Here is a 12,031-nt window from a genome sequence, read left to right on the forward strand (position 1 = left end):
TATAATAGGTAGGGCTGTTACCCTACAAGACTCATCTGGATTTGAGGTCCAGCTCTTTCACATACTGTGACCTGGAGCAAGTTATTTAACCTTTGCAACCACCAGATTTCTCATCTACAAAATAGAGATACTTTCAGGATTGCTGGATGAAGTGCCAAACCCTGTGGCAGATGGCCAACTGTTGTTACTAGCCATCAGCTGAAATCTGGACTATTCTTAAGTGTCTCCTCCTCCCAGAAGCCTTCCTCAATCTCCCAAGGCAGATGGTATCCCACCCTCCTCCTTTTGTCTTTGGTTTTCACCTTCTCGGTGAAGCTCAATACAGGCAGTTAAAACTATTGAATACCAGGCATCTTCACCAAATCCCCAGCAGCACCTAACAATGCTTTGCACACAGTAGGTCTTCTATAAAAAGCCATTGAATTGAAATAGTCAAACTTAATTCTTCATGGCAAGCTATCCTTTTAGCAACCTAAATGTTCTAGTTAGTTGTCTAAATTGCTCTTTCTCAACAAAAAAAGGAGATGTTTCGCACTTAGAGTCACACCAGCAAGGTTTGGATTCCACATTTAGCACATTATACAAAATCATGACAAAATAACCCTTAAACACATCCTTAGAAAGGAGCCATGCTGGAGACTGACATATGGCCTTTCCATAAATCCAGCATAGCCATTTTCCACTTTGATTACTGTCAAGTACTAGAGGACACAGATGGATTGCATTTAAGGACAAATGATAGGAATATCACCTGTTTTTAAACCCCAGGCTCTCATCCAGTGAGGGAACAGGTTCTCATCATGGGCGGTACAAAGGAACTGAGGTGTTTGGAAGGAAAGGCAGATTCACTTCTGGCTTGTGTTCATTCCAAGAGGAGAGAGGTACTGCTAATATCATTTAAATTATTTTTTTATTTCTGAGATCAAATAGCTGAATTTGTATAAATTTAAGTGCGTGATGCAATTTCACTATGCCGTCACAGACTAAGGAACTCACTCTGTCTTAACTCACTGGTGAATCCTACTCAGGGTTTTGTTGTACACATTAGCCTTTCAGCAAATTGCAAAGAAAATGGTAGAGAATAAGACAGAGGGAACATATTTGATCAGAAAATGTTCTAAAGCTTCATTAAGAGCCCTCTTCACTGTAATCTTGACTGTTGGAAGGTGTGGCTAAATTTCTAGTCTTTCTGCCTTCTCCCCTAATATCAAATACAAGATTGATGCTCCTCCTTATCCAGGGCTCTTAGGGGCTGTGTACACCTTGCATTTCTCGTTGGTGTCCCATGGATGACCTCTTACCACTGCCATTGGTCCCAGCTTCATATGGAACATGGCCTTCCATGTTCAGGGTACAGTGGGGAGGAGCCTCTTGTGTAAGCACTGCTGATTCCTGCAGTGTGACCACTGCACTGTGTCCTTCATTCTTTCCTTGTTTAGCCATGTGGCTACAAGCCACTAAAATCTGTAGCTAGCCCCCTACTCTTTCTGCTGTAATTGGAATTTATAGTGCATCCAATCTTCCTGGGTTTTGGCGTTTTTTTTAAGCAGGCAAAATAATTGTATAAAGTCCTTTAAAGAGTACTCCCCCTGGATATGTTTGTGAGGACAGTGTTTTTATTATATTATCACAGTAAGCTCAAGCACCTTTAGGATAGGACTGGTGTCTCTTATCTAGATCTAGAACTCTGCATGATTCCTAGCACACAACAGGTCATCAGGAAATGTTTATTGAATTTGATTGCATTGTCTGCCTCATAGCCTTGGTGCTTGGACTTTTTACACGGTTTCCATGAAATCTTGAAACTGTATGAAAAGTACATGTATATATACCTTTTTTCCCCTTGGGAGAATATTCCACTGTAATCTGGGAATACTAGTGACTGCTGTGAACCTTTCCCTCATATTCTGACCCAGGTGAGAGAGGCAGCAGTCGTGGAAAGAATGGAGGGAGAACCTGAGACAGATGATTGAACAGAGGTTGTTGGAGAGTCAAGGCTGAGAGATGCTGGCAGAAAGTAGGCACAAGAAGGAACGTGGGGAAAATTCTTGTCAAATATGTCAAAATGTTTTCCTGCCACATCACCCATAGTGGGGTCAGTTTTCAGGAGTACTGTGAAGGGTTCTATCTCACCTCCTTTAAAAGCATAGAGTTGGCATATGCTCCTTGCCATTTCAGCCTAGATCTCTTTCCTCCATTGTAAATCGGGATAATTTCTCATTGTTTTTGTTTTTCATGCTCAAAATGCCTTCATTAAGACCCAATTATAAACTCTCTCGAGGCTTCTGGTTTCTGTTAATAGCAAGCTGGTTTACTCAGATCAAAACTCTTGCTGAAAACAACAGTAAAAACTACTGCTAAAATAGATTTAAATAAACACCACTACCTTAAAATAATCAAAGATTTGAAAACACAATAAAGAACTTCCAGGTCAGTATCTGGATGAAAGCCTGCTATAGAAATGGCAGGAAGACTATTGGATGATCAAAACCCCTAAGATCATCTGTCATTACTGCTGTGGCCACAAGGGGCTAGATGGGCACAAGTCAAGGCCTGGAACCCACAGAAACTGAAGAGTCTTATAGGACATAAGTCTTATAATTTCCCCAAATTAATACACACACAGACTGAGGTTAAACCAGATCTAAATCTGCCTTCCCTACCCCTCAACATCAAGGGACTGCAGGAAAGCCTGCCATGGCAATAAGCAAGGCAAAAGAATTAAAAAGAAAAGGGACAAAAAGTCTTCAAGAATTTGCAGCCACAGAATACCCTGTTGTGGGTTTGTACTGTGGGTACACTTAGCCTGGGTGGGCCAGAGGCGTTTAAGCCATGAATTCGCTGTGAAGAGATCTAAATTGTTATCAGGTGCCTGGAAAAACCAAAATGAAACCTCTCTGGAGGGGGACACATTCAAACTAGGCTTCAGAGTACCCCCCAAAATAATTGAAAGACAGTGACCAGTTATCCAATCAAAGATAACTAAGCATAAAGGGAACAAGAACCAGCAAAACGACAGACAGAAGAAATATACCCGCAGAGACTTCTGCTGTTAGAGCCAGGTTTAAAAACCCAGGTTTCCATGTTTATGGAAATGACAACCTTGAAAAGAACTGTAAAGAGACTATGAAAAGTTACATACTATATCTGAAAAAAAGAACCAAACTAAAAATAAAGATAGTAATTGAAATTTAAAACTCAATAATCACATTTGCAACATACTGACACTATAAGGGAGAAATAATGAACTGGAAGGTGGGGCAGAAGACCTTATACAGCATGCAGGACTGAGAGAAGAAAATGGAAAAAATACACAGAAGTGTGTAGAAGATGTGGAGAATGCGGTACAAAGTTCTAACTTTGGCATGCCAGGAAGAGACAAAAGAGGGAAAAGAGGATAGGGGTTGGGAATTTCTCAGAACTGATGAAAGATACCTATTCACAGATTTAAGACATTCAGTGGATCCGAAGCAGAATAAAATAAAACCCATGCCTCAACAACTCATAGTGAAACTTCAGAAAACCAAGACAGAGAGAAAATCTTAAAGCAACCAGAGAAAAAATTTATCATCAAAGGAGGAACTGACAAAGGACTTTTAACAGCAAGTCAGAAAAGGGTAGACTGATACAGCTTCAATGTGCTCAAAGAAAATAAGTGCTAACCTAGAATTCTATATACAACCACAAAAAAAGTACCATTCAAAAGTGAATTTGGTCCCCTTTCCTAGAGTGTGGTCCCCTGTAAAATTCTGGACACTCTGAGAGAGGCTTGAAAAACCCATGTTGATTGATTGCACTTTAAAGTAATGGGCTAGGTGATGAGTTTATCAGTCCGATATTTGAGAAAGTCATAGAGCAAGTCTTTGTAACCACACACAGAGTTGGTGGGAAAGGGAGAAGAGGGTACCTGAAAGGTTGGAAGTGGTTGCCAAAGACCAATTACGCTTATTTGCCCTACCGTGAAGATAGCTCGTCAGTGTAAAATACCTGCTTTCTCCTTTCATCGATTCCTCAAATAGATGCATCAAGGACCAGTTCATTATCCTTACCTCACAGGCAGGGTTGATGCTCAAAATACTTAACAGTACTCAGGCACCAGCACTCATCAATCAGAAGAGTTGTCTAATATCAGACTAGATGCTGGCTGTTGCACAAGATCAGGGGCCTGGGGGCCTATTGCAGTGTAAATTGTTATCCCTTTCGTGGCCACAATAGGGAGAAACCCAGGGGAGAGACCTGATCAGCTTCAGCTAGGATGGTGGAGTCAGTCAAGGTAGCAGCTATCTAATAACTGGTACATGAATACATTTGTTGACATACAAATACATACCTGCTGAACATGAGCCCTTCCAGCCCTTCCACCAGTCTCCTTAGTGGGTCTCATCCTTCCCCTGCTCCCTGACCACTGCCTCACCTTTCTCCCTTGCAACTTTAAACCTTTCAACAAAGCTGCCTTCTTGTCTAGTTTTACCAGGAACACACCTTACCAAAAAAATCCTTTCTCAAAACCCTCAAACAGGGATTGCATGTTCTACCTTGGTAACTGTTCACTCCTGGATATGACCATACCATTTTGTTGCACCTCAAATGGGCTTTATAAAATGAAAATCGAGATTTATGCAGAAAATAAGAGGTATTTCTTTGCTTTATAGTCAGATTCAAACTAAGCTTCCTTTAAATGACAAGCTCCTTTGCTACATTTTATATTTGCATAATTTATTTTCTTTATTACAGTATATGTTTATAATAGAAAAGTTAGAAAATATAACCAAAAGCACCTGTAATCTTTTTCTACCTCCCTCAGATATTGACTTTACCTATATATGTATGTCTGTATGTCTGTATGCATGGATATATATATATATGATCCAATTAACATTCACTTTATATATAAATCTTTTCAGGATAAAGTTATCTCTGTATTCATTGTCACTGTCAGATGCACCAAAGTATGGCCATATTTAGCAAAGAAAACACTTTCTTCTTCCTATATTTGGATTTTAATGACTGGATCAAGCATTATCAATACGAAGTTGCTTTGACATCAAGTGAAAAGTCCTGTAGCAGCACAGCTCAGTATAAGTTGGATTATCATCTTCAGGTACAAAACCATATCATGAGTTCAGAGCTCAAGGACTTTAAAACTTGGAGCTTGAACTACATTTGAATTCAAACTCAGTAATGCCCTTAGATCAACTTGGGCTGACAAATTCTTTAGAAGACAGTGGAATAAGGCAATTTGATCGAAATTATACTGTGCAGTGCCTTGTCACTCCAGATATTTCACTTTTACATTAAATTTTTTTCAATTAATTTAAAGGTAACTGCTATGTGCCAGATATCCAGGCTATTTGTCATTATTATTCATTTATTTATATGCAGCACTATCATTTACAAGCACATAATTCTTAAGGAAACATCATTGCTCTAAACCTCTCAATTTGCTTATATAAAACTTTGTAAAGTCTTTTCTCTGGAAAGAAAGTTAAGCATTGATTGTCAGAGAATGTCCCCCCAGGACCTCTGCATACCATGCACACTTGGGCCTCTGCCGCTGGTCCCCTCACACCCACCAGGCTCCTTGCCCTGAATTCCAGGACCCTCAAATTTATACAGCACTGTTTCAAGCATAATAAAGCCTCAACAAACATTCGCTGATTTAAGGTGGCTTCCTGAGAAAAAGAGCAATGCATACTATAAAATATGCAGGAAGAACTACTTCACTGGCACATGAATGAAGTAAAAAATGTCTAATATATCCTGCAGCCACTCCCTTTGCCCATTTCATTTGACGAAAATATAGAATCACAGATCAAAATTCTAAAGAAACTTGGAGTAGAAAGGGACTTTAGAGTTCATTTTTCCAACATTATCTTGTACGTAATGAAACTGAGACCCAGAGAGTTCATTCCACAAGACAACCCTGAATCAAAGAAGTCTCCAGAACCTGCTGGGCATGACTTAACCACAGGTTGTCTTAGCACTCCACATGTGAAGAGTTGGATATAGAATGTCCAGGGTGTGGACCGTTATGGAGGTCACTAAATGACCAAGTCCCAAAACTCTGCTGCCATATTTACAATATCTTGCAATTGCTACCTATGAAATCACTGCCTTCATTCATTCAAAGCTCACTTTAAACCCTGCCTCCTCTAAATAGGTTTATTAAAAAGACATAGAGTGAATGTCATTTTTAAGAAGGTAAAATATACTCGTGTCAAAAACATGACTAACAATCTGGATATTTACACTTTCAAGTACACAAAAGTGAACATTCCCTCTATCCCAAATCCCACGTCAAACTCACACGGAGTAAATTTAACAGATTTTAAATTCTGAGAACGTAATCATACAAAGTGTACAGCACATTGTAGTTGATCAGTGCTTTTCAATCCGTCAAAGCTTTGCCTCTGTCAGGCAACCTTATTAAGCGTCATTCTTCTTGGAAGACAACTCAGTGGTTCTCCAATTCAATTCGGTCTCCTGCTGGTTAGTATGTGATTATGTGGTCAAGACTCCCACTTTCATTCACTTCATGCAGAAATCCAGCTGAGAACCTTAACATTTCCTTTAATAGGGAAAGTAACTGACATGGAATGATGAATCAATAATAGAGCATGAAGATTACCCCACTTAACATTCTTCAGTGCTTCCCTAGGTCCTTCAGGGTAAAGTCCAGACTTCTTAAACGGGCAATCATGGACTTTCAAGGATCTGAGCGTCATCTATCTTTCTAGTCCCATTTCTCACTCCTCCCCCTTCTTACTCTCTGGTCCAAGCATGCCAAACTACTTTTAGTTCTCTGGAAAAATCGAACTCTCAAGTCTCTCCTCTTAAAATGCCCTACATATACCCTCTTGACACTTGTCTGGCTAGTTCCTAACTCATACTGTAAAGGTCCATTCAGTTGCATGCATCCATGTGGAGTGTCATCATGAAGTAATTAACGTCAACTATACCCCAAATATAGGAACAACCAATCCACTTTCAGTAGGACATCAACATTTGTCTTTCCATGACTAAACTTTTGGTAAAATAGTTTATACCCACAACTTCCACTTCTTTATCATCCAATCCTTTCTTAATCCCTTGCAAACCTGCTTCCCCTAGCATTACTCAACTGAAAAAAAAAATTTTTTTAAGGCTACTAGTGTCCTCATAATCATCTAATTCACTGACAATAGTTTTTTTTTTCTCCAAATACCAAGTTTCCTTAAGTTCTCTAAAGCCATCTAGACTGCTAGTCACCCTATTATATTCTACCTCCCTTCCCTTCTGTGGCATACAGTTTTCCTTGCTGCCTTATTCAAATTGTTCCTTTACTGTGTCATTTACTGGCTCCACTTCTTCCTCTAATTAAAGATATTCCTCTGGGTTCACTATTTTCAAAACATGAGCATTAGGATGCCTCCCAATTCCCTAACTCACAAAACAAATGCAAATTATTTGTGTACCCTGTTGATTCTAGCTTCTTAGTGAGAAAGGAAGAACTCACAGTCCAGTAAAAAGAGCATTCATTTTGGAGATAAACTTGGGTTCAGATCTCAAGTATGTCACCAACTCTTGAGCAGTGTGGCATGGAGCATATTTACTCAACTCATTTGGGCCTCAGTGTTTCATCTATAAGTTGAAGAAAATAATGGCTATCTTTCAGTATTACTATATGAATTGCAGTATGCAAAGTGCATATTTCAATGCTGGGTACAAAATTGGGCACTCAGTGAAATCTATTCAATATTATTATTTCCACACCCACTTCCTCCAAACTTGTATAGTATCTCACTGTTCCAATCCATTTCTTCATACACATCAACAAAAGATAAATCTTACAGAGGGCATATATGAACATGTTTTTTTTCTGGCTTAATTGTTCCCGAGTGCTTACTGAATCAAAGCCCGATTCCTCCCTATTAAATTTTCAGATTTTAGCCCCATCCTTCATTTCCAGCCTTCTCCCTCACTGCCATTCTAAATGAATACCATTTTCCAAACAAACTGGATTTTTGTGGTCCAAAGGTCCACCTCAAATTCTGCCTCCTTTATGAAAATTATCTCCCCAGCTGGTTATTTTATCCTGAGTATTTTATTGGTACTTCTTATAAATTGTAACCCTTTTGAAGGGAGAAACTAGGTTCTTATTCATTCTCCTACTCACCACTTTGCTAAGTGATGAGACATGTATATATTTTAAAAATACCAACTAGACTTTTCCTCAAGGAATTATTTTCACTTCCTCAACTTCTCATGAAAGGGTGGGAATAGAATAGGGAGGGAAGGGTGTATGTAGAGTACTGACAGAGACACTGCTGGCTGAACTTCCACTTGGAATTCTCCCAGCAGCAGCAAAAAGGCAGGGTTGAAACAGTCATCCTAGAAACTGACCAGGTAAGACTTTAAGATCTGTTGATCAATTGCACTCAAACTCTTGGGAAACCCTTTCCCAATTTGCTAAGCTTGTCCATATTTCTTTTCTTTCCCAGACTTATTTTTCTACCTTCTAGTCTTCTCTAAACTGAAGAGTAAACAAAAGATTTTATTTTAAACCCACAGTTGAACACACAGGAATATACACACATATATTTAATGTTATTTTATGTATTAGTTCATATTTGAGAATCTTATTTCTTTAAAGTGAAATTCCTTTCAACCCAAATCCAACACTAAATTTTTACAGGTATAATCTTCAGGCAGCACCTAGTATAGTGCTTTGGATACAGTACAAATTCATTATGTAATATCTGAAAGAAGAATGAATTTATAATGCACAACTCCAGAACTTAATGTTGGTTAACTGCCATGGAAAAAAATGAGAAAATATATAGTCAAAGTGAGTGTGATACTTCGGGACTCAGCATCTTGGGTGCTTAGCGGTGTACAAAGATTTTTTTTTTTTAAGATGAGGAAAACTAAGACCCACAAAGAGGTCACATTGGCAACAAACTCCTGCTAAAGGCAAATTACTGAAGGCAAATTACCTGATGCAGAGTCCATATGTCTCCCTCTGAATATTACTTTCCACACACACACACACACACACACACCTTTTTTTTTTTTCTTTCTGATAATCTAGAGGTCTAAAAAACCCCCAAGGCTACTCTCAGGCCTGAGGTACACGTTTATATGTAGCAAAAGGGCAAGTGTTACTTGGTCCACGGTGTTTAAAAAATAAAATAAAATTTTAAAATAAATAAATTTATTTTAAAAAGTGGGAAGGGATTTCCCTGATGGCGCAGTGGTAGGATCTGCCTGACAATGCAGGGGACACGGGTTTGAGCCCTGGTCTGGGAAGATCCCACATGCCGCGGAGCAACTAAGCCCGTGCGCCACAACTACTGAGACTGTGCTCTAGAGCCTGTGAACCACAACTACTGAGCCTGCATGCCACAACTACTGAAGCCTGCGTGCCTAGAGCCCGTGCTCCGCAGCAAGAGAAGCCGCCACAGTGAGAAGCCCAAGCACCGCAACGAAGAGTAGCCCCCGCTCGCCGCAACTAGAGAAAGACAGGGTGCAGCAACGAAGACCCAACGCAGCCAAAAATAAACAAAATTAAAAAAAATAAAAATAAAAAGGCGAGAAGAGGGTGCGGGTAGGCAAATGCTCTAGCACTTTACTTTGCAACCGCTATGGCTCAGGTCCTTATTCTAGAGTTCAACTACCTTAATGAAGATATACTTTGGTGTAATAGAGCACAGGACTTGGAGGACTTATCAGTCTGGTATCAAATCCTGACTCTACCATTTAGTGTGGCCTTGGCGGGGACCCTTAACTTCTTTGAGCCTTAGCTTCCTCATCAGTAAAATGGAGATAATTCAGATTCGATGTGAAGATTTGAGAGGGAAGTATTCTGGCACACAGCCGAAGATCAATAAATAGTTATAAATGAATGAACAACGCGGTCGACGCTCAATAGAAGGAGATCCTGCAGGGTCGGATACTCCCATATCCTGGGGAGCTCCAGAGCTGAAGACTCTTCGCAGCCCTCAGACCACCAATGCCTGAAGCTCAGCCCAGAAACCGGTCCACATCCTTCCAGCCTCAATCAGGGCCCCGAGCAGGCCCCGAAGAGGACTCTCTGGGCCTCGTTCTCAGGTCCACCAGAGTACAGTAGGCTTAGAGCCTAGCTTCGCCTTCCCTTCTCTTCCCCGCCCTCTCCTCAGAGCCAGAATCAGAGGAAGCTTCACAGCGCTTCTCAGCCCCTGCGACACAACTCCACTATAGGGGAGTTTCTCCGGCCGTTAGCATTCGGATGAAGCATTTCGCTTTTCCTCATCTCATTTAACTCGCGGTTTTCTGATTCTCGTACAAGCTCAGCAGCCCCAGGACACTGCAGCGGATAGTGGAGGCCACACCCCCACGTCCCCAGCAGCGCCAGGTGGGCTCGAGGCCATTTAGGAGGCCCTGTTGCCTTGGAAATTGGGGCGGGGCTTGGGAATCGTCAGCCCCCCGCGCCGCGTTTGCGCAGGCGCTCGGGCCCTGGACTCGAGTTCTATCGCGAGAACTCCTCCCGGAAGTTCCACGTCAAGCAGTCGGCCGGTCGGCTGGTCGGTGGGTCTCTCCCGGACTGCTTCGTCCGCAGCGAGTAAAGGCGCCCGGGCTCGGACCAACGGAGCCATGGTAGGTCCAGGCCCTGCAGGAGGGAGTGGGGCCTCTGCGGCCAAGGCCAGTTCCTGGGGCTCCTGGCCTGAGGACCGTAGTCAGCAGCGGCCTGCGCTCCCGTTGCGGGCGCCGCCTCAGGCCTTGCGGGGTCTTGGTCCAGTTTGAACTCTGGGAGGGAGTGGTTTGAGGAGGCAGTGCCTGGAATTGAGGGGTCCCTGACTCCTCCGGTGCTTACGGCGTTTGCCAGAGGTCGTGCGGTCTGCAGCGGGATCCTTGGTGTAGGGAAATAGAAGAGACTGAAAACGTTGAACTCCGTAGAAGGCTTTGGCGAAACTGCCTCATTGTGCCTTTAAAACGACGACAGCTGATTTTGCAGTCATGTTGGGTTTGTTCTGGTATAGTATGTGCTGACCGCAAACTACGAACTTAAACAGGCAAGCCCCCCCCCCCAAAAAGTAAATAAAATGCATAGAGAGTCAAGAGTGGAATTTCAGATGCTTTGGGACCCCAGCTTAAGTTTCTAGGGAGAACCGAAGAGTTGGGGAGTTGTTTATAAAACTGGTTGGCGTGTTTTTCTTCATTTGCAAATATAGCGGCTGATAAGAATGACAGTCATGACAGCATTTTTTATTATCACCCCCAAATATGCTCTAAAATACTTTTGCACAAAAAGAGTTATAATAGTAAGAAAAACAGTATGATAGTGTGAGAATTTCTTTCCAAAAAGATGTAAGAAATTCAATATTTTGTATTTAAACATTTTCCTGCTTTTCTTCACTTGTTAGGAAGCACAGGTTCAAGGATTTTGGAGCTTGAAGACCGTAGGGATTGATAAGTCCAAGTTCCTCACCTTGCTGTTAAAGGAAAAAAAATAAATAAAAACTTAAAATCAAGTTAGTTTAAGGCTCATTGCTGCAGAGTTTTAACTACAACAAGTTGATTTCCTGGGGAAACTTGTGAACATTATGGATACTTCCAGAAAAATGCATAGAGAAACACGCTGTGTTTTAGTGGCTTCACTCACAGATACTGCCCCCCCACAATCCTCATCCATGAACTTTATTGGGTTCCCAGGTTAAGAGCCTCTGAACAATACTGAAGTCACTTAATTATGCCCCCTCGTATTACCAACCACCTGCTCTGGGGTGTGCTGTGCTTTCAGCACTGGACATTTTTGGAAACAGCCCTTGCATCTGCCTAATTTAGTTTTCTTTTGCAATGTTTAAGAGTATTTTTATAATTACATATTTCATTCTTTAACACATTTAAAATCTTTTATATAACTACAAAATGTGAATTTATTTATTCACTCATTTACCATAGAGTGTTTACTATGTGCCATGGATTTTGCTAAACATTTGCCTCCTAATTCTCACAACAGCTGGGAGAGTGAATTATAAATGCTTATGGAGTGGTTACAATAGGCCAGGCACTG

General features: G+C 41.2%; 1 protein-coding gene across 1 annotated transcript in view; it reads left to right on the forward strand.

The window, feature by feature from the left end:
• Positions 1 to 10,510: 10,510 nt before the first annotated feature.
• Positions 10,511 to 12,031, forward strand: part of COPB2 (COPI coat complex subunit beta 2) — a 31,038-nt gene continuing 29,517 nt past the window's right edge. The window contains exon 1 of the mRNA XM_082654326.1: positions 10,511 to 10,614. Within this exon, the coding sequence (XP_082510452.1) occupies positions 10,612 to 10,614 (3 nt within the window). The 5' untranslated portion in view covers positions 10,511 to 10,611. The remainder of the gene's footprint in view (positions 10,615 to 12,031) is intronic.

This window comes from Grampus griseus (assembly GCF_964374135.1).
Source record: "Grampus griseus genome assembly, chromosome: 5".
Classification (NCBI taxonomy): domain Eukaryota; kingdom Metazoa; phylum Chordata; class Mammalia; order Artiodactyla; family Delphinidae; genus Grampus; species Grampus griseus.